This window comes from Salmo salar, chromosome 27, assembly GCF_965601325.2.
Source record: "Salmo salar chromosome 27, fSalSal1, whole genome shotgun sequence".
NCBI classification, from domain to species: Eukaryota; Metazoa; Chordata; class Actinopteri; order Salmoniformes; family Salmonidae; genus Salmo; species Salmo salar.
The window spans coordinates 4,772,486-4,795,180 of record NC_138317.1 but is presented as its reverse complement, the minus strand read 5'-3'; the positions used below and the strand labels follow the sequence as shown (position 1 = coordinate 4,795,180).

The 22,695-nt window shown below is 42.1% G+C and overlaps 1 protein-coding gene and 1 long non-coding RNA gene across 2 annotated transcripts; both read right to left on the bottom strand.

Moving 5' to 3' along the window:
* Window positions 1-97: 97 nt before the first annotated feature.
* Window positions 98-12,085, bottom strand: LOC106588216 (uncharacterized). The gene is made up of 3 exons (XR_001324609.3): window positions 11,629-12,085; window positions 588-723; window positions 98-496 (listed from the first exon to the last, which is right to left on the bottom strand). It is a non-coding gene; the product is annotated as an uncharacterized LOC106588216 (long non-coding RNA).
* A 6,961-nt stretch (window positions 12,086-19,046) lies between these two features.
* On the bottom strand, window positions 19,047-22,436 carry LOC106588215 (uncharacterized). The gene is made up of 3 exons (XM_014176988.3): window positions 22,209-22,436; window positions 21,138-21,248; window positions 19,047-19,818 (listed from the first exon to the last, which is right to left on the bottom strand). Exons 1-3 carry the CDS (start codon window positions 22,258-22,260, stop codon window positions 19,577-19,579), a joined length of 405 nt encoding a protein of 134 aa, XP_014032463.1. The 5' UTR covers window positions 22,261-22,436; the 3' UTR covers window positions 19,047-19,576.
* Window positions 22,437-22,695: the final 259 nt, after the last annotated feature.

Below are 22,695 nucleotides of genomic sequence, written 5' to 3'. Positions count from 1 at the left end.
ATGACGTACATTCCATGCGACAGTCTAACATTTTACATTTAGATGAAAGTGTATTTAATTAAGACACCATGGAAGTATGTTAAAAGTGACCAACCAAGCACATCCAAAATGTTTATAGAATGATAAAAAAATAAAGAAAATACAGCCATTGTCAGGTTATAAGTAGGCAATTTAACATATGAGTAATGGGCTGTACCATACTCAGGGCCCTGCCTACAGTATCTATGGGTTAATTTACACAATGTCTTGGAGTGTGCGGTTCTGCATAACAGATATTGGAATGGTGTTCTGTTCATTCAAGGCTTACAAAAGCTATCATCTAATTTCCCCATCCATCCCCCTATGCCTATCCACTATTTAAATGTACAGGCTGCAAGTCAATGAAGGACTTTCTGGTCTCTTAGAAGCTGGGTCACAGAATGTCTTCCTGACAATCTTGTAGACTGGTGTGGGAGGACCACTGGCAGAAGTCTTAAAGCGATGTCACCTTGTGCATCTGGAGAGAAATGTTTAGTGATTAACCTGATCGTTTCAGGCAAAAATGAATGAGCATCTGGCACCACCAGCATGGTTCTTTCAAACTATACCTGCACTTTGAAGAGAAGATCTTGGGCCTGCTTGTCTCAGCTGGCAAAGCAAAGTTTTTGGTCCTTGAAGACCCCGATCCAGTTCAGTGAGGTTCACCAAGCAGTCCGGGTTTCAAATAGAGAAGTCCTGAACAATCTGTAGTAAAGCAGACAAACAATTACTTTTCCATTGCAGTTAATCATTAGTCTAACACCTAACTCTCAAAGTCATCCTGACCTCAGTCTGGAATGGCTCTTTGATGTTGTCGGCACAATGCGTCGATAACGAAGGGGGCTGGGCTTTTATTGGTAGGCTCACCTCTGTCTCACTCAAACGGTGCTCAAAACACCCACACTCAGCCCCCTAGCACCGCCCCCTTTAATTACAATGGTTGGATTTTCAAATCCAAACAATGAGACGTCTCAACCCGAGGAAAAACTAAAAAAGAAATTGAGAGAACCCTGTCGCATAATTTATGAGTGAATATTGCATTAACAAACAGCCTCCTTTCCAGACCAGTGTGGTCATAGCCAATATTCCCTATAAACTGCAGGCAGGCGTGCAGCTCCCCGGGACTGCAATGCAGAAAAGAAGATCAGCCCGCACAGAGCACGAGATTGAACTTCACTCAACTTTCTAGAGTTTTCTCCTTAGTTAACACTATCAATGTTTCCCTTTACTGTTGGAATTGTGATCGAATTAACACAATATTATCCACTTTCAAATGTTTTTTTTTTTTTACACCTTTATTTAACTAGGCAAGTCAGTTAAGAACACATTCTTATTTTCAATGACGGCCTAGGAACGGTGGGTTAACTGCCTTGTTCAGGGGCAGAACAACATTTTTATCTTGTCAGCTCGGGGATTCAATCTTGCAACCTTACGGTTAGCTAGTCCAACGCTCTAACCACCTGCCTTACATTGCAGTCCACGAGGAGCCTGCCTGTTACGCGAATGCAGTAAGAAGACAAGGTAAGTTGCTAGCTAGCATTAAACTTATCTTATAAAAAACAATCAATCATAATCACTAGTTAACTACACATGGTTGATGATATCACTAGTTTATCTAGTGTGTCCTGCGTTCCATATAGTCGATGCGATGCGCATTCGAAAAAGGACTTTCGTTGCGCCAACGTGTACCTAACCATAAACATCAATGCCTTTCTTAAAATCAATACACAAGTACATATTTAGTTAATATTGCCTGCTAACATGAATTTATGTTAACTAGGAAAATTGTGTCACTTCTCTTGCAACAGAGTCAGGGTATATGCAGCCTGGCTTGTTGCGAACTGTGAAGACTATTTCTTCCTAACAAAGACAGCCAACTTCGCCAAATGGCAGATGATTTAACAAAAGCGCATTTGTGAAAAAAGCACAATCGTTGCATGACTGTACCTAACCATAAACATCAATGCCTTTCTTAAAAATCAATACACAGAAGTATATATTTTTAAACCTGCATATTTAGCTAAAAGAAATCCAGGTTAGCAGGCAATATTAACCAGGTGAAATTGTCACTTCTCTTGCGTTCATTGCACGTAGAGTCAGGGTATATGCAACAGTTTGGGCCGCCTGGCTCGTTGCGAACTAATTTGCCAGAATTTTACGTAATTATGACATAACATTGAAGACTGTGCAATGTAACAGGAATATTTAGATTTATGGATGTCACCCGTTAGATAAAATACGGAACGGTTCCGTATTTACTGAAAGAGAACTTTTGTTTTCGAGATGATAGTTTCCGGATTCGGCCATATTAATGACCTAAGGCTCGTATTTCTGTGTGTTATAATTAAGTCTATGATTTGATAGAGCAGTCTGAGCGATGGTAGGCACCAGCAAGCTCATAAGCATTCATTCAAACAGCACTTTCGTGTGTTTTGCCAGCAGCTCTTCGCTGTGCTTCAAGCATTGCGCTCTTTATGACTTCAAGCCTATCAACTCCTGAGATTAGGCTGGTGTAACCAATGTGAAATGGCTAGCTAGTTAGCGGGGTGCGCGCTAATAGCGTTTCAAACGTCACTCGCTCTGAGACTTGGAGTAGTTGTTCCCCTTGCTCTACATGGGTAACGCTGCTTCGAGGGTGGCTGTTGTCTGTGTTCCTGGTTCGAGCCCAGATAGGAGCGAGGAGAGGGACGGAAGCTATACTGTTACACTGGCAATACTAAAGTGCCTATAAGAACATCCAATAGTCAAAGGTATATGAAATACAAATGGTATAGAGAGAAATAGTCCTATAATTCCTTTAATAACTACAACCTAAAACTTCTTACCTGGGAATATTGAAGACTCATGTTAAAAGGAACCACCAGCTTTCATATGTTCTCATGTTCTGAGCAAGGAACTTAAACGTTAGCTTTCTTACATGGCACATATTGCACTTTTACTTTCTTCTCCAACACTTTGTTTTTGCATTATTTAAACCAAATTGAACACGTTTCATTATTTATTTGAGGCTAAATTGATTTTATTGATGTATTATATTAAGTTAAAATAAGTGTTCATTCAGTATTGTTGTTAAATTCAGTATTGTCGATAAAAGACAGTACTGTGCAGTAGTCTTCGTCGACCTGGCCAAGGCTTTCGACTCTGTCAATCACCGCATTCTTATCGGCAGACTCAATAGCCTTGGCTTCTCAAATGACTGCCTCGCCTGGTTCACCAACTACTTCTCAGAGTCCAGTGTGTCAAATCGGAGGGCCTGTTGTCCGGACCTCTGGCAGTCTCTATGGGGGTGCCACAGGGTTCAATTCTCAGGCCGACTCTTTTCTCTGTATATATCAATGATGTTGCTCTTGCTGCTGGTGATTCTCTGATCCACCTCTACGCAGACGACACCATTTTGTATACATCTGGCCCTTCTCTGGACACTGTGCTAACAAACCTCCAAATGAGCTTCAACGCCATACAACACCCCTTCCGTGGCCTGTAGCTGTGTTTAAATGCTAGCAAAACCAAGTGCATGCTCTTCAACAGATTACTGCCCGCACCCTCCCGGCAGGCTAGCATCACTACTCTGGACGGTTCTGACCTAGAATATGTGGACGACTACAAATACCTAGGTGTCTGGTTAGACTGTAAACTCTCCTTCCAGACTCACATCAAGCATCTCCGATCCAAAATTAAATCTAGAATCGGCTTCCTATTTCGCAACAAATGGTTTGGGATGAGTTTGACCGCAGAGTGAAGGAAAAGCAGCCAACAAGTGCTCAGAATATGTGGGAACTCCTTCAAGACTGTTGGAAAAGCATTCCAGGTGAAGCTGGTTGAGAGAATGCCAAGAGTGTGCAAAGCTGTCATCAAGGCAAATGGTGGCTACATTGAAGAATCTAAAATATATTTAGATTTTTTTAAAACACTTTTTTGGTTACTACATGATTCCATGTGTTATTATATAGTTTTGATGTCTTCAATATTATTCTACAAAGAAAAACCCTTGAATGAGCAGGTGTGTCCAAACTTTTGACTGGTACTGTAAGTATTCAGACTCTTTGCTATGAGACTCGAAATTGAGCTTGGGTGCATCCTGTTTCCATTGATCACCCTTGAGATGTTTCTACAACTTGATTGGAGTCCACCTGTGGTAAATTCAATTGATTGGACATGATTTGGAAAGCCACACACCTGCCTATATAGGTCCCACAGGTGGACTTGTTTACATGCTGCTGTGCATTTTGTTGCTAGCGTTACTTTGCTACCTGCCAATTTTAAGGGTTTTACTTTTTAAATACCGTTTTCAATTTTTTTTCCATTTAACTTTTTCACCCCAGACGCTTTATCTGGACATGGTTCTACAGGACCTCCACCAGCCGAAGCTAAGTAGTAACATTATGCCTTCTAATTGCAGTCGCTGTACTCATAATATACAGGAGAACGATCGCCTTATGGCGAGGATAGCCGTGCTGCAAGCCCAGCTTCAGACGCAATCGTTAGGCAAGGGTCATTTAAGTGTAGGAAAGGAAACGGCGTCTTTGCCACAAATGAGTACAGATGGTAGTAGAAATCCCCTCGCACAGTCCCCGCATCCGGATAATTCTCATGGCTTCTGGAAGGAAATGCTGTAGGAATGCTCAACCGGTGTCGCTCATTCAGCCGACAAACTTTCAACCGGTTCTCCCCATTAAGCATCGAGGCCAAGCCTTCTCTGGTCTCCCCTCCACTCGTTACGGGGTCTGAGACGCCGAAGCCTCCCACCATTTGCTCTGACAAATTGAAAACCCTAATCATTGGCGACTCCATTACCCGCAGTATTAGACTTAAAAAGTAATCCAGCGATCATACACTTAACCAGGGGGCAGGGCTACCGACGTTAAGGCTAATCTGAAGATCGTGCTGGTGAGCATAGGGATATTGTTATCCACGTCGGCACCAATGATAAGATGAATCAGTCAGGTCACCAAGCACAACACAGCCTCAGCGTGTAAATCAGCTAGAAAGATGTTGGCGTCGTGTAATTGTCTCTGGCCCCATCCCAATTAGCTCTAAGGCAGTCTCACAACTCAATCGCTGGTTAAACTGTTTTCTTCCCCTCCCAAAAGATGGAATTTGTAGATAACTGGCCCTCTATCTGGGACTCACCAACAAACAGGACCTGGCCTGCTGAGGAGTGACGGACTCCATCCTAGCTGAAGGGGTGCTCTCATCTTATCTATGAACATAGACAGGGCTCTAACTCCTCTAGTTCCACTATGAGATAGGGTGCAGGCCAGGCATTATGGCTGATAGCCAGCCTCTCAGCTTAGTGGAGTCTGCCACTAGCACAGTCAGTGTAGTCAGCTCAGCTATCCCCATTGAGACCGTGTGTGTGTATCGACCTAGGTTGGGCAAAACTAAACATGGTGTTCGCCTTAGCAATCTCACTGTAATAAAGACCTCCTCCATTCCTGTCATTGAAAGAGATTGATATCTCAAAATAGGGCTACTTAATGTTAGATCCCTCACTTCCAAGGCAGTTAGTCAATTAACTAATCATAATCTTGATGTGATTTGAACTGACTGAAACATGGCTCAAGTCTGACTTTACTGTGTTAAATGAGGCCTTTCCTCCTGGTTACACTAGTGACCATATCCTCCTGCGCATCCCGCAAAGGCGGAGGTGTTGCTAACATTTACTACTACTACTACTACTACCAAATTTCAATTTACAAAAAAAAGACTGCGTTTTTGTCTTGAGCTTCTAGTCCTGAAATCTATGCTGCCTACAATCACTTTTTATAGCTATTGTTTACAGGCCTCCTGGGCCATATACAGCGTTCCTCACTGAGTTCCCTGAATTCCTATTGGACCTTGTAGTCATGGCAGATAATATTCACATTTTTGGTGACTAATATTCACATGGAAAAGTCCACAGACCCACTACAAAAGGCTTTCGGAGCCATCATCGACTCAGTGGGTTTTGTCCAACATGTCTCCGGACCTACTCACTGCCACAGTCATACTCTGGACCTAGTTTTGTCCCGTGGAATAAATATTGTGGATCTTAATGTTTTTCCTCATAATCCTGACCACCATTTTATTACGTTTGCAATCACAACAAATAATCTGCTCAGATCCCAACCAAGGATCATAAAAGCTGTGCTATAAGTTCTCGGACAACCCAAAGATTCCTAGATGCCCTTCCAGACTACCTCCACCTACCCAAGGACGTCAAGAGTACAACAATCTGTTAACCACCTAACTGAGGAACTTAATTTAATCTTGCGTAATACATTAATGCAGTCACACCCTTAAAAACAAAACATTTGTCATAAGAAACTAGCTCCCTGGAATACAGAAAATACCCGAGCCCTGAAGCAAGCTTCCAGAAAATTGGAACGGAAATGGTGCTACACCAAACTGGAAGTCTTCCGATTAGCTTGGAAAGGCAGTATCGAAGAGCCCTCACTGCTGCTCGATCATCCTATTTTTCCAACTTAATTGAGGAGAATAAGAACAATCCAAAATGTTGACACTGTCAAAAAAAATAACTACTAAAAAGCAGCATTCCCCAAGAGGATGGCTTTCACTTCAGCAGTGATAAATTCATGAACTGCTTTGACAAAGACCTTGATCATTAGAAAGCAAATTACGGACTCCTCTTTAAATCTGGGTATTTCTCCAAAGCTCAGTTGTCCTGAGTCTGCACAACGCTGCCAGGACCTAGGATCATGGGAGACAAGTTTTTTAATACTATATCTCGTGACACATTGATGAACATAGTCATGCCCTCTAAACCTTCACGCTGCATACTGAACCCTATGCCAACTAAACTACTGAAAGAGCTGCTTCCTGTACTTGGCCCTCCTATATTGAACATAAGTGCCTTCCTATCCACCGGATGTGTACCAAACTCACTAAAAGTGGCAAACCTTGACCCAGAAAATAAATATTTTTTTAAAGGATCGCCCTATATCAAATCTTCCACTCTTCTCAATTTCTGGAAAAGGCTGTTGCGCAGCAATTCTTTGCCTTCCTGAAGACTAACAATGCATTCGAAACGCTTCAGTCTGGTTTTAGACCCCACCATAGCACTGAGACTGCACTCGTGAAGGTGGTAAATTACCTTTTAATGGCGTCAGACCAAGGCTCTGCAGCTGTCCCCTTGCTCCTAGACCTTAGTGCTGCTTTTGATACCGTCGATCACCACATTGTTGGAGAGATTGGAAACCCAAATTGGTCTACACGGACAAGTTCTGGCCGGGTTTAGATCTTATCTGTCGGAAAGATATCAATTTCTCTGTGGATGGTTTGTCCGCTGACAAATCAACTGTAAACTTGCGTTCCTCAAGGTTCCGTTTTAGGACCTAGTTTTCACTATATATTTTTACCTCTTGGTGATGTCATTCAGAAACATAATAAACTTTCACTGCTATGTGGACGATACACAGCTGTACATTTCGATGAAACATAGTGAAGCCCCAAAATTGCCCTCCCTGGAAGCCTGTGTTTCAGACATAAGTGGATGGCGGCAGATTTTTTTACTTTTAAACCTTGATAAAGCAAAAATGCTAGTTCTAGGTCCCAAGAGATCTTCTGTTGGATCTGACAAGTAATCTTGAGGATTGTAGTCTCAAAATAAAACTGTAAAGGACCTCTGCATTACTCTGGACCCTGATCTCTCTTAACTTCTTTGGGCTAGGGGGTGGTATTTTCACGTCCGGATGAAAAGTGTGCCCAAAGTAAACTGCCTGCTACTCAGGCCCAGAAGCTAGGATATGCATATTATTAGTCGATTTGGATAGAAAACACTGAAGTTTCTAAAACTGTTTGAATGATGTCTGTGTATAACAGAACTTATTTGGCAGGCGAAACCCCGAGGACAAACCATCCAGGAATTTTCTTTGGGGGGGGGGGGGGTCAGTCACTCTTTTCAATGGGATTTCAATGGGAATCTAGATTTCTAAAGGCACTTGCTTGCAGTTCCTATCGCTTCCACTGGATGTCAACAGTCTTTAGAAATTGGTTGATGTTTTTCCTTTGAGAAATGATGAAGTAGCCCTGTTCAGAACTAGGGTCAAGTGAAGTGTACTGTTTGTTAGCGGCGAGCGACCTGAAAGCTCGCTCCACTTTGTTTTCGTCCTGTATTGAACAACTTATCCCGTCTTAAATTTTATCGATTATTTACGTTAAAAAATACCTAAAGTTGTTTGAAATGTTTAGAGAAAGATTCCAGATAACTTAGATATATTGTAGTCATGTTGCGCGAGTTGGAACCGGTGTTTTTCTGGATCAAATGTGCCAAATAAATTGACATTTTGGATATATAACGACGGAATTAATTGAACAAAAGGACCATTTGTGATGTTTATGGGACACATTGGAGTGCCAACAGAAGAAGCTCGTCAAAGGTAAGGCATGAATTATATCGTTATTTCTGAGTTGTGTCGTGCCTGGCGGGATGAAATATGATTGTCTGTGTTTGATGAGATGCTAGCCTCAGATAATCGCATGGTTTGCTTTCACCGTAAAGCCTTTTTGAAATCTGACACGGCGGCAGGATTAACAAAAGTAAAGCTTTAATTTGGTGTATTGCACTTGTGATTGTATGAAAGTTAAATATTTCTAATAATTGAATTTGAATTTGGCGCTCTGCCATTTCACCGGATGTTGTCAAATCGATCCCATTAACGGGATTTGATCCATAAGAAGTTAAACAGTTAGTGTAAAGAGATATTTAAGGATTTTGGCAATGACGCCCTTTCTCTACTTCCCCAGAGTCAGATTAACTTGTGGATACATCTTTTATGTCTCTGTGTCCAGTATGTAGGAAGTGCTAACTAGCCAGTGCTAACTAGCGTTAGCGCAATGACTGGACATCTAGCGGTAGATATCCATAGACTTCGTCATTGCGCTAACGCTAGTTCGTGAACTTCTGTTCATACTGGTCACAGACAAAGTGTATCCACAAGTTCACCTGTACAGAATTTTTAAAAAGCATCCTGTTTGCAGTAAAGCATTAAAGTAAAACTGCAAAAAATGTGGCAAAGAAATTAACTTTGTCTTGAATACAAAGCAGCATATTTGGGGCAAATCCAACAACACATCACTGAGTACTACACTTCATATTTTCAAGCATGGTGTGGTTGCATCATGTTATGGGTATGCTTGTCATCAGCAAGGTCTGGGGAGTTTTTCAGATGAATAGAGCTAAGCACAGAAAATCCTTGTTCAGTCTGCTTTCCAACAGACACTGGGAGACAAATCCACCTTTCAGCAAGACAATAACCTAAAAGACAAGGCCAAATATGCACTTGAGTAGCTTACCAAGACACCACTGAATATTCCTTAGTGGCCTTGTTACAGTTGACTTAATTTGGCTTAAACCAACTTCAAGACTTATTAAATGGCTGTCTAGAAATGATCAACAACCAACTTGACAGAGCTTGAAGATCTATTTTCTTTTAAAACTTATTCTGTATTATTCAATTCCAACATACAGGTACTGCATTGATTGTTATTATAATTGACATCCACTCCTCTATTGGATGTTAGTTTAACCCTTTAGACCCCAATAGAATTCTACAATGCTGCTGTAGATGACTGAGAATTGAAGTAAAGCTCATTTTGTCACACATTTCAGACAGCTCAAAAACAAAGAACAAATGACAATTACAAGTTAAAAAGCACATCCTCTATATGACACCAGATTCGTGTCAAGGAATAACACATTGCTTTCCAATGTGTAAATACACTATCAAACAATGATTAACACTCAAAAGAACAAAAAGACTATTTAAATTGTAGTACATTTTAAATTACTCACTCAAAATGTAACAATATACTTAATTATTTACATATAAATAAGAATATCAAAAACGTGACCAGAGGACAATATTCAGAAAGTATTTCAAAACTCAAAGTAGGCTATTTGATTGAGAACGATTCTTTATTCTGTAACAATGTAAAGATAAACGCGACCATTTCAAAATGTAGGTAACCTCAAGATTTAGTACAGACTAGGCCTGACAATGTAGAAATAGTAGCCTACTTTGACAATTCAGTGAACACAAGTATTAGATACAAAACAACTGTTCAGAGAATGTGTAGGACAAATTCATATTTCACTCACTTTAGTCTTTACGTTTGCCTAAATGTCATGGAACTTCAAAAAGCACTGCCCAATCCTGCAAATTGGCACAAAACACGTAGAGCACCCAAAGTAGGTTTTCACACATCTCCCACTCTTTGCCCTGCGTCCACTCCGGATGCACACCACACAGCGCCTCGCCTTCAAACTTCACCTGCTTTCAGAATGAGTTCCAACTCAGTCCACACGCCCTGGTGCCACAGGCTTGGCTCCCCTCTTCCTGCCACTGTAGCCATATCACAAAGTGAATGGACAAACTGCATTTTCAATGCCTTCAGGGACCAGCGCCTGTGGTTTCTGGGAAGGGGCCTTTGCAGGGTCCCCCACACAATGTATGCATTTAAAATGGCAATGTTGAGCATCCCCAAAACACATACTTCCACTATTTTCTGCCTGTACGTTCAACATTGTAATAGCTCCTAAATTGGTCAAGATGGTCAACCCCACCTATTTTCTTGTTGTAATCCATTACATTTCTACAACTTTAAACAACTCCAAAACCCCAGCCACTTTCACTTTAGGCCCAGGCTGTGTGGTACAAGGGTGAATGGTGGGACTTGGGGCAGACACCTTCCATGGAAATGTAGGCTCCCCTCTTGGGTGTGCGGAGAGCACACTCTTCCTCCTCTGCTTCATACTCTCTCTGCTTCGCCCTCTCCCTCTCCCTCCACCTCTAACCCCTACCTCCCTGCCTTTTGCTGCTGAGTCCTGACTCCACATCACTTCCCTCACTTTCACTGACCAAGAGGAACAGAGTAAAATATGGCGATGAGAGGAGCACAAAAATACAATTGTAGGTCAGGAACATAATCTCTCATCATTTCGCTCTTCCTTCCTCAACGATACTCTTCCTAATAAGGGGTTTCCTTATTGTGTGATACGCATCTCTTTCCCTCTCCATCCAGAGTTCACCAATGTTAGCTGATTAGTTATAAAGCTGGGAGGTAGAAACGGAACAAAACAAGTAACTTGTTAGCTGGCCATGTAAACACATAGCCAACTCATCATATGAGCTCCACTGCGCGGGCTACTACTCTAACGACAGCTAAGCTGTCATAATAGGAAAACGAGGCAATGTACGTATAGCCTATGAATATCTGCAACTACTACACCAAGCCCAACAGATAAAAACGATTTACTCTAGCCTTGGCTTCATTTCGGTGGCCAGTTAACTGGATGTCTGTATGGCTAGCTAGTGGAAGTGCCAGCTGAGGTTGACGCTTCGTGAGCGCAGCCCACTTTTATTGCCCAACAGCCTAACTAGCTATAGCAAGCAGCTTGGGTCGTTTCCATATGAATTACACCGGTAGAAACAACCAACTAGATACAGCTAAACACAAACTATTTCCTTGAGACAGAGAGCAATCATTCGAGCTCCACCGCTGATGTGCTCGCCTTTACCAACCAAGTTATCAGGACATGATTTGCTCATTTGTGAGCTATTCCCCAAGTTTGACAGCATCACACATATCTGCTGTTTACTTTTCACTCACCTCGACATCATCGCTTTTCAAAGTGCGTTTCCGAATCATCAACAAACATTAGCCTCTTTCACTGTGAAAAGTCGTGTCCGCTTCGGCACCGTCATTTTGAGTAATTGTATTTAACCAAATTCTTATTTACAATGACCGCCAAACCCGGACGACGCAGGGCCGCCCTATGGGACTCCCAATCACGGCCGGATGTGATACAGCCTGTATTCGAACCAGGGACTATAGGGACGCCTCTTGCACCGAGGCACCACTCGGGAGCCCAGTAATGAAGCTAAAAAAAACGTTGTAAAGTCAAATGACAGCATACCCTGTTTCTGGTGTGATGAGAACTCGATCGGGTGGAATACGACGATACGAGCAAAGAATAATGAGGTTAACTTATTAAACATATTTGATACAAGCGATGATTTCAGAGAGCGCTCTGTAATCCACGCCCCAGTGGGCAGAGCTAGGCATGTTGGACTGGGACACGTTTTAATAAATAAAAACCTATTTTACAGTGGGTCCGCCATTGTTCTGTGTAGCCTAGTTATGCTCATATATTTGAGACCAGTGTATTGCAGTTAATTTCATCGTTTACTTAAGTAAAATATCTTTGAGTAGTAAACAGGGAAACATACCAGCGTCGATTACTACCTTTTATTTCAATCTCTAGTTGGGTAAAATAACTAGTTTTGTTCTGGTCGCAAGAGAATCCAAAAAATTGCAGTAAACAGCGCCACACTCAGGAAGAAAACGGAATGTTCTATTCTCAGCCAGGCCCATCTTTTAAAAGAAAACCAATTAATTATATCTTTATTTGAGCAAAATAAGTAGTTATGTTGTGATCACAAGAAAATCCTACTATTTCTGGTAAAGAGCCCCACAGTCAGGCAAACAAATCTGAATATTCTATCAAAGTGAGAACAATTAGTTTCCCTGGCTGATATGGCTTCTACTTACAAATATGATCAGAGTAAATGAATAGATGACATTCACTGCTATCAACCTGTCTAATATAAACGCATTATTTACACAGACCTTCATGGGAAAAGCATTACATGGTCTGTTTTGTCAAGGAGCCAAATGTATCCCAAAGCCTTGTGGTAACCAGATGATCCCAATAATTTAGGTAGCCTAGTAAATCATTTATGTTCTATTGCGAACTGCCTAGGATTCGTTGTTTCCATGTTTACTACTCAAATATATTTGACTTATTACCTGCAAATATATTAGCATAACTAGGCTAAACAGAACCATGGCGGACTCTTAAAATAAGAGGCTTTATATCATATTAAAACGTGTCCCAGTCCAACATGCCTAGCTCTACCCACTGAGGCGTGACTTACCGAGCGTTCTCTGAAATAAGCGCTTGTATTGTCCTATTCTTCCAGATCGAGTTTTCAACACACCCGTTTCTGGTTAACTCAAGTACATTCAGAGACTTGTCCCGAAGCCACTCCTGCGTTGTCTTGGCTGTGTGCTTAGGCTTGTTGTCCTGTTGAAAGGTGAACCGTCGCCCCCAGTCTAAGGTCCTGAGCACTCTGGAGCAGGTTTCCATCAAGGTTCTATGTACTTTGCTCTGTTCATCTTTGCCTCGATCCTGCCGAGTCTCCCAGACCCTGGCACTGAAAAACCTCCCCACATGCTGCCACCACCATGGTGCCAGGTTTTCTCCAGATGTGGTGCTTGGCTTTCAGGCCAAAGAGTTTTAAATCTTGGTTTCATCAGACCAGAGAATCTTGTTTTTCATGGTCTGAGAATCTTTAGGTGCCTTTTGGCAAACTCAAATCGGGCTGAAATGGGCCTTTTACTGAAGAGTGGCTTCCGTCTACCAATCAGGCCTTAATGGTAGAATGGCCAGAGTGCTGCAGAGATGGTTGTCCTTCTGGAAGGTTCTCCCAACTCCACAGAGAAACTCTAGAGCTCTGTCAGAGTGACCATCAGGTTCTTGGTCACCTCCCTGACCAAGGCCTTTCTCCCCCGATTGCTCAGTTTGGCCAGGCGGCCAGCTTTAGGATGGTTCCAAACATCTTCCATTTAAGAATGATGGAGGCCACTGTGTTCTTGGGGACATTCAATGCTGCAGACATTTTTCTGTACCCATCCCCAGATCTGTACCTTGACAAAATCCTGTCGTCTCGGCGCTCTACAGACAATTCCTTCAACCTAATGGCTTGGTTTTTGTTCTGACATGCACTGTCAACTGTGGGAGCTTATATAGACAGGTTTATGCTTTTCCAAATCATGTCCAATCAATTGAATTTACCACAGGTGGACACCAATCAAGTTGTAGAAACATTTCAAGGTCGCTCAATAGAAACAGGACGCACCTGAGCTCAATTTCGAGTCTCAGAGCAAACGGTCTGAATACTTATGTAAGTAAAGTATTTGTTTTTTATTTTTAATACATTTGCAAAAATGTCAAACTGTTTTCGCTTTGTCATTATGGGGTATTGTGTGTAGATTGCTGAGGATTTTTTTTATTTAACCAATTTTAGAATAAGGCTGTAATGTAACAAAATGTGGAAAAAGTCAAGGGATCTGAATACTTTCCGAAGGCACTGCATGGCCTACTTTTTTACTTTAGTTTCGGTGCTTACGCATTGCTCTGTCTACCTGGCCTCTGCCCACCATTTGCTCAATGGTTGATTCTCTGTTTGCGTCAAGTGCACGTGATCCTTTGCTCTGCGCTAGAGTGCCTGCTGCTGTTATCCTCCCAGAAACGTGATTGATAAGACAGCAGCTGATGCACTGAAGACTGACTCGCTTTTCAAAGATGTCTAGAAATGTACAAGTTTTGTGATCTTGTAGGAGTAAATCAATCCCCTATTGCTGACTACAAATTATCTATAACTGGGCTAATAACTCACTAACTAGCAAAGGATATGAACAACATGTGCACACGTGGCTACATGCAGCTTTCACTTTGATTTCAAAACAAGAGCATCTATTCACGACCGCTCATGCTGTAAACACAGTCCAGCTCAAAGTAAATGGCACAAATCCATATATGGCAATGGTATATTTACATAGGCCTACTGCAGCTCTGATTGTTTATGCCGCACTGGTCTGTGTAGAGTAAGGGCTGAGCAGTGTGTCAATGCAATAGAATCCTACTCTGATGCGTTCTACCTACAACAGAATAACTTGTTTGCATAGTTCGTTTTTGTTTCGGTATGTTGCGTTGAAAGTGGCTAATATTATGTTGATTCGGTCACAATTGCCACAGTAAAGGGAAACATTGATAGTGTTACCAGGGAAAACTCTAGAACAGTGGTCTCCAACCTTTTCTGAGTCAAATCAAATTTTATTTGTCACATGGCCGAATACAACAGGTGTAGACCTTACTGTGAAATGCTTACTTACAAGCCCTTAACCAACAATACAGTTTTAAGAAAAATAACTACAATTATGTTTTAATTAAAGTAACAAATAATTAAAGAGCCGCAGTAAAATATCAATAACGAGGCTATATATAAGGGGTACTGGTACAGAGTCAATGTGCGGGGGCACCGGTTAGTTAAGGTAATATGTACATCAGTGGAGGCTGCTGAGGGGAGGATTGGTCATAATTATATCTGGAATAAACACGTGGTTTCCATGTGGTTGATTCCATTGACTCCATTCCAGCCATAATTATGAGCGGTCCTCCCCTCAGCAGCCTCCACTGATGTACATGTAGGTAGTTATGTGACTAGATGATAATAACAGAGTAGCAGCAGCGTAAATGAGGAGGGGGGGGGGGGGGGCAATACAAATAGTCTGGGTAGCATTTGATTAAATGTTCAGGAGTCTTATGGCTTGGGGGTATAAGCTATTTAGAAGCCTCTTGTACCTAGACTTGGCGCTCCGGTACCACTTGCCGTGCGGTAGCAGAGAGAACAGTCTGACTAGGGTGGCTGGAGTCTTTGGAAATGTTTAGGGCCTTCTTCTGACACCGCCTGGTATAGATGTCCTGGATGGCAGGAAGCTTGACACCAGTGATGTACTGGGCCATACGCACTACCCTCTGCAGTGCCTTGCGGTCGGAGGCCAAGCAGTTGTCATACCGGGAGGTGATGCAACCCGTCAGGATGATCTCGATGGTGCAGCTGTAGAACCTTTTGAGGCTCTGAGGACCTATGCCAAATATTTTCAGTCTCCTGAGGGGGATTAGGTTTTGTCGTGCCCTCCTCACGACTGTCTTGGTGAGCTTGGACCATGTTAGTTTGTTGGTGATGTGGACGCCAAGGAACTTGAAGCTCTCAACCTGCTCCAATACAGCCCCGTCGATGTTAATGAGGGCATACACGGTGTTTCGTCCCAGGGTCTTTAGTTTAGTGGTGAGCTTTGAGGGCACTATGGTGTTCAACGCTGAGATGTCGTCAATGAATAGCATACTCGCATGGGTGTTCCTTTTGTCCAGGTGTGAAAGGGCAGTATGGAGTGCAATAGAGATTGCATCATCTGTGGATCTGTTGGGGCGGTATGCAAATTGGAGTGGGTCTAGGGTTTCTGGGATAATGGTGTTGATGTGAGCCATGACCAGCCTTTCAAAGCACTTCATGGCTACGGGAGTGAGTGCTACGGGTCGGTAGTCATCTAGGCAGGTTACCTTAGTGTTCTTGGGCACAGGGACTATGGTGGTCTGCTTGAAACATGTTGGTATTACAGACTCCGACAGGGAGAGGTTCAAAATGTCAGTGAAGATACTTGCCAGTTGGTCAGTGCATGCTCGGAGTACACGTTCTGGTAATCTGTCTGGCCCTGTGGCCTTGTGAATGTTGACCTGTTTAAAGGTCTTACTCACATCGGCTGCGGAGAGCGTGATCACAGTTGTCCGGAACAGCTGATGCTCTCATGCATGTTTCAGTGTTACTTACTCCGAAGCGAGTGTAGAAGTAATTTAGCTTGTCTGGTAGGCTTGTATCACTGGGCAGCTCTCGGCTGTGCTTTGCTTTGTAGTCTGTAATAGTTTGCAAGCCCTGCCACATCCGACGAGAGTTGGAGCCGGTGTAGTACGATTCGATCTTAGTACTGTATTGACGCTTTGCCTGGTTCATGGTTTGTCGGGCATAGCAGGATTTCTTATCAGCTTTCGGGTTAGAGTCCTGCTCTTTGAAAGCGGCAGCTCAGTGCGGTTGTTGCCTATAATCCATGACATCTGGTTGGGGTATGTACTTACAGTCACTGTGGCGACGACGTCATCGATGCACTTATTGATGAAGCCAGTGACTGATGTGGTGTACTCCTCAATGCCATCGGAAGAATCACGGAACATATTCCAGTCTGTAGCTTAGCATCTGCTTCATCTGACCACTTTTTTACTGACTGAGTCACTGGTGCTTCCTGCTTTAATTTGAGCAGGAATCAGAAGGATATGGTCAGATTTGCCAAATGGAGGGCGAGGGAGACCTTTGTACGCATCTCTGTGTGTGGAGTAAAGGTGATCTAGAGTTTTTTTTTTTTTATATAAATATATTTTTTTCTGGTTGCACATTTAACATGCTGTTAGAAATTAGGTAAAACTGATTTAAGTTTCCGTGCATTAATGTCCCCGGCCACTAGGAGCGCCGCCTCTGGATGAACGTTTTCCTGTTTGCTTACGGCCGTATACAGCTCATTGAGTGCGGTCTTAGTGCCAGCATCGGTTTGTGGTGGTAAATAGACATCTACGAAGAATATAGATTAACTCTCTAGGTAGATAGTTTGGTCTACAGCTTATGAGATACTCTACCTCAGGCGAGCAAAACCTCGAGACTTCCTTAGATATCGTGCACCAGCTATTTACAAATATAAATAGACCGCCACCTCTTGTCTTACCAGAGGCTGCTGTTCTATCCTGTCGATAGAGTGTATAACCCGCCAGTTGTATGTTATTCATGTCGTCGTTCAGCCACGACTCAATTATACATTAGATATTACAGTTTTTAATGTCCCGTTGGTAGGATATACGTGCTTGTAGTTCGTGCACTTTATTATCCAGCGACTGAACATTGGCCAATAATACCGATGGCGAAGGCAGATTAGCCACTCGTCGCCAGATACCTATGTCTCTTACTCTGCGAATGACGGGGATGAGGGCCTGTTCGGGTGCCTGGAGTAAATCCCTCTTGTCTGACTCATTAAAGAAAAAGAAAATGTGTCCAGTTCAATGTGAGTAATCGCTGATCTGATGTCCAGAAGCTCTTTTCGGTCATAAGAGACGGTAGCAGCAACATTATGTACAAAATAAGTTACAAACAATGTGAAATAACAAACAAAATAGCACATTTGGTTAAGAGCCCATAAAATGGCAGCCATCCTCTCTGACGCCAAGATCACTTTGAGGCAAAATACAAGCCGAGATCTACCACTCTGCTTTTTTTTTTTAACATGACATAAAAACGTACAACTATGCAACATTAACCAATTAAAAACAGTACTGTAGCAATGAGGTTTGTGCAGTAAACTTTAGGCGCAATACATTATCTCCTCATATTGGCTTTGCTTGAATTGCCCTGCTAATGCTTTGCTTTTCAGGCCATTGTTTTAAATTATATTTCAAAATTTGAGGTAGGCGATGTGATCACACCAGTAATAGATCTGTTGTATTACTTGTGAGGCACAGCTGAGTGAGCATACATTGAAATAATTAGCTTTTTATATTTATTTTACAGGGTTGACGATGCCTGCATCTACAGTACCCCAAAATGTTTGGGAACTACTGGGCTAATAGCATTTTTGATAATTCAAGAGGTCTTCAAATTCAAAATCAACTAGCTGAATGATCCTTGGTATGACCTTAAAGCAATTCCATATAGTTTAGTAGACCCCCCCCCCCCCCCGACTCTAATCCACATCAAGTAACTCGTGCAACGCGGACTGTGAAGAAACACGCATACGCTAGCACATACACTGTAATATTGTTGTGCTATACATTTTGTAATGTAGATATGTGGTGGTGTAATGTTATATGATGTACTGTTTGTTTTTGTGTAACTGCCTTAATTTGTTTGGACCCCAGGAAGAGTAGCTGCTGCCTTGGCAGCAACTAGTGGAGATCCCTAATAAATACAATACTCTTATCCAGAGCCACTTACAGAAGCAATAAGGGTTAAGTGAATTGCTCAAGGGCACATCGATGGATTTTACACCTAGTCGGCTCTGGGATTCGAACCAGCAACCTTTCCGTTAGGCTACCTGCCGCCCACTACCTGCCGTCCTTTTAGACCCACTTGCAAATTGAAAATGATCTGGTGGAGTGAACAACTGACTTTGTGTGTTTGTTTGTTGTACTCAGTCAATTGTAAATGTACTTAGAGTTTTGAAACATGATTCATTTCGATGATCTGTTTAGATTTTTATGCTCAGAGTTGGGAAAATGTACACGTGAAAATTGCACCAATGTGAGTGATTAAAAAAAAATAATAATATTACAAAACTTTTGATAATTCAAAACAGCAAAAAACGAAAGATACCTTTCTAGGATTTTCTTTATTTTAATTCCATAATACATGCACCACACATGATTGTAGTAACTTAAGGATAAATCAAATAAACGCCTATGTAAGGTTTAAGAATTCAATGTTACAGCTTCAACAATACACTGATCGACTTCCACAACAATAAGTATCTTAACATTCAGGAACAGAAACTGTGTGAAAACAAAGTGAGTGTCTTTAATGCATTCTCAGACGTGCTTCTCTTTGCAAACTTTGAGCTGATAACTAAAAAGCCCTTGATTATGGGTACTCAGTGCATTATTCTGATAGGAGGAAAAGAACTTGAGAGGGGATGATGTGACAGCATAGCATCAAAACATGAGAAAAACAAGTCAATCTGGTTTAAACATGCAGTGTGAATGAAACAAACTGTTGTCAAACCGGTTTAAGAAAACAACAGTAATTTCATCATGTATAAACAGACTAGGATTGGTCTTTATTTCGATGTAGGGGCGGTCTTCTGGTTCTTGGGAATCAGAATCAGAATGTGTCTTCTAGTTGTTCTAGTACAGCATGCTGCCCCACACGGAGGCCACCAGGGCGGCGCCGAAGGCTGCGGTGACAGAGAGCTTGGCAGAGGTTGCGCCGCTGATTGTGACTGGGTTACACTTGTTGGTGTCGCAGCAGGTCCTGACAGTGGTGTAGGTGGCACCCAGGAGGGTGGCGTTGGTGGTGTTGTTGCACATAGCACTCTCCAGACAGCCTTGGGTGTTGAAGCCTAGGAAAGTAGTGAGGGAGGGGAAGGCTAGGGAGAGAGAGAAGATATGAGGGTTAGAATGATAATGAACCTGATTCTGTGTGTGTGTGTCGGGCAGGGATGGGCAACTGGCGAAATTGGCACCCCTTTTGTAGGCTCGCAGATCAATTTCCAGTTGGGGTCTCAACTTACTGTTGTCAGTCACTCAATTAACCATGTCAACTAACAATTTTTAAATTGGTAAATTAGGGGCTATTCCCAATGATGGAAGTTTAAGGAGAGGAAGAAATTTCAATTGACATAATATGTGCATAAGCTTTCAATTTACATTATGGCCTTGCCTTACCTTTCGTTGTGGCTGGCAACGTGACATTCTTGCTCTGCAGCTCCGAACCGTAAATATCAGTTTACTTGTAGCCACTATCTAGTTAGCTCTAGTTAAGATCTAGTTAGCTCTAGTTAAGATCTAGTAATGGGATTTTCAGTTATTTTTACTGACTCTGATCTTTGACTCATTTAGTTAATTTGAGTTAGTAGCACGTAGGATTCATGATTCTACAGGTCTGTTGTTCACATCTCGTTCACCATAGGGGGCACGCAGGAACCCCACCGGCAAAAATGAATGGAAAAATCTAAAAAGAGGCATGATTCTATAAGCCTCTCGTTCACACATCCATAGTGGGCTTATTGGAGCTTTCATTTGTTACTGAGACCTGTAAAAGTGTTTAAAAAAATTGCATTTGTTGATCGCTAGGCATACAAATAAGATTATTTCGTGATACACTTCAAACAAGGTCTATTTGTGGCCGTAACCGGACTAGATTGTGAACGACTCTTGGCGGAATGCATTGCTTGACTGCTGTGAGGATGATAAGCACAATATAACTTCAGCCCCCCAAACGACTAAAATGAACGAGTCACTCAGAAAAAACGAATCATGACTCTCGAGTCAGTAAAAACAATCGCTCAAAAATAACAAATCATTCACAAACTGCAATGCACCCAGAAGAATGTACCGCCACTAAATTGATACTTTCTTTTGTCTGGGTGCTAAAATGTATTTTTTTTAAATAAATAATGTGATGGGGGTGCAACCAAATCTCCCTTAGTAGCTCTGGCTACTGATATAATGCATTTAGTTGAGAGAGTTAAGTTGTTGAACTGCACAAATCAATTGACTGCTTGTGTGGGAATGGAGACCTGTGAGCCAATGTGGCCCCTCATTATGAGTTCAGATTTTTTGTGGCACCCAGTTGCCCATCCCTGGTGTAGGGGGATGGGGAGTTTCTACCAAGCATGTCATTCAGGTGAGCTGAATGAGAGGGGATGGGGGTGGGTTGGGGTTTGAGGAGGAGTTGAGTACTTACTAGCTCTTCCAGTGAAGCAGCGACTTGTGTTGGTTGTGCAGACCTGATCAGCAGCATTTAGGCAAACGCCCACCAGGCCCACATCACATTTGTTACATGTCAGCGACTCCGCTGAAACACACAGCGTTGGGTGGGGTTAGACAATCAGATCACATGGCTTCACACACACAACACACTGAGTGAGAGAGTAAACATGACAATGATGAAATGTTAATTGTTTGTTTCTGTTAGACACATAGGAGGTTGTAAATACATCTGCCAGTACAGAATAAACAGGTGGGCATCTATGTGTAAGGTTGAGTTTCATGACTGAACACCTCAGATGATTTGATGTGTGGTCATAGACTTCTGAGCCCTTTGGACCCCACCCTTGTTTGGTGTGCTATACACTACCACAGCAGTACAGGTATGTGGCCTTTATCATACATAATCATTCAGATTCACTGAAATGGCATGTCATTACATCATAGACATTACATGAATCATACAGAATTGTAATTCACGATCATCACTGCTGTCTACTACATCATTCTCTGTAGGATTGTGAAGGAAGACCCTTGGCCAAATGTTAACTCCTACAGAGTAGGTCTCTATAAAGTTTCTGTAGCGATTTCTATGACCAATTAGTTAATTAACAATCACTTAGCAGTGTATTCAAAAGCATAGGGAAAGTGCTGTCTACCGTCTACACCCACTTCCCTGCTGTTGAATGCACCGCTAGCTGCTAATGCTTACAGTTTCTATTAGCATTGCTACATGCTTTAAAAAATCACTAGCCAGGAGATGCTGGACATTGCTACATAACTAGACTACAAACTCAAAAACTTTACAAATGAAACGACAACCCGATGCCAAAAATAAACACAAAGTGCCTCTAATAAAGTAAACTATGCTTTACACTGAATAGAACGGACACGTATCATAAAACCTATGGATGAGAACTGTTGCAGGAACATACCTGTAGCTAAATTCACCCTGTCATGATAACAATTTAAATACAATATTGTCCAAGCAAATTGCATCCTCAGTTTTGTTTGTGAGCGAGTGGCATTGATGATTGATTAGACTCACCTAGCATAAAAGATGCAACAACTGCAAGGACTCCAAAAATGATTTTGTTCATCTTGACAGAAGTGATGAGTTGAGATTTGATCGCAAAAAGAATCCTTTTCAAACGTCTTATTTAGCTAAATCAACTGGTAAAGCCTGGGTCATAGACATGGGATTTTATACTGTCAGAATTGGGTTGGGGGCGAAAGGAGGAGGGGGAAAAATGGAGTTCAACCGGTCTTCGGTCATCCTCTGAAAGGTGTGAATGTTTGGAATGAGAGGTATACTAATGTAAGTGGTTGATGAGGGAGCAGGTGGTGGGATGGGCGGAAGGAGGGAAAAGAGAGAGGTTTCTGATTTACAGTATCTAGGTGTCCCTGAATTCCTCTGTTATTCAAATATTTAAACAAAGCCCAGGTATGTCATCGCACAGCAACTGGTGCCAACTGACTGAATATCACCTTTAGAATTTCCTTTCATATCAGGTGATAGTCACACTCAGGTGATG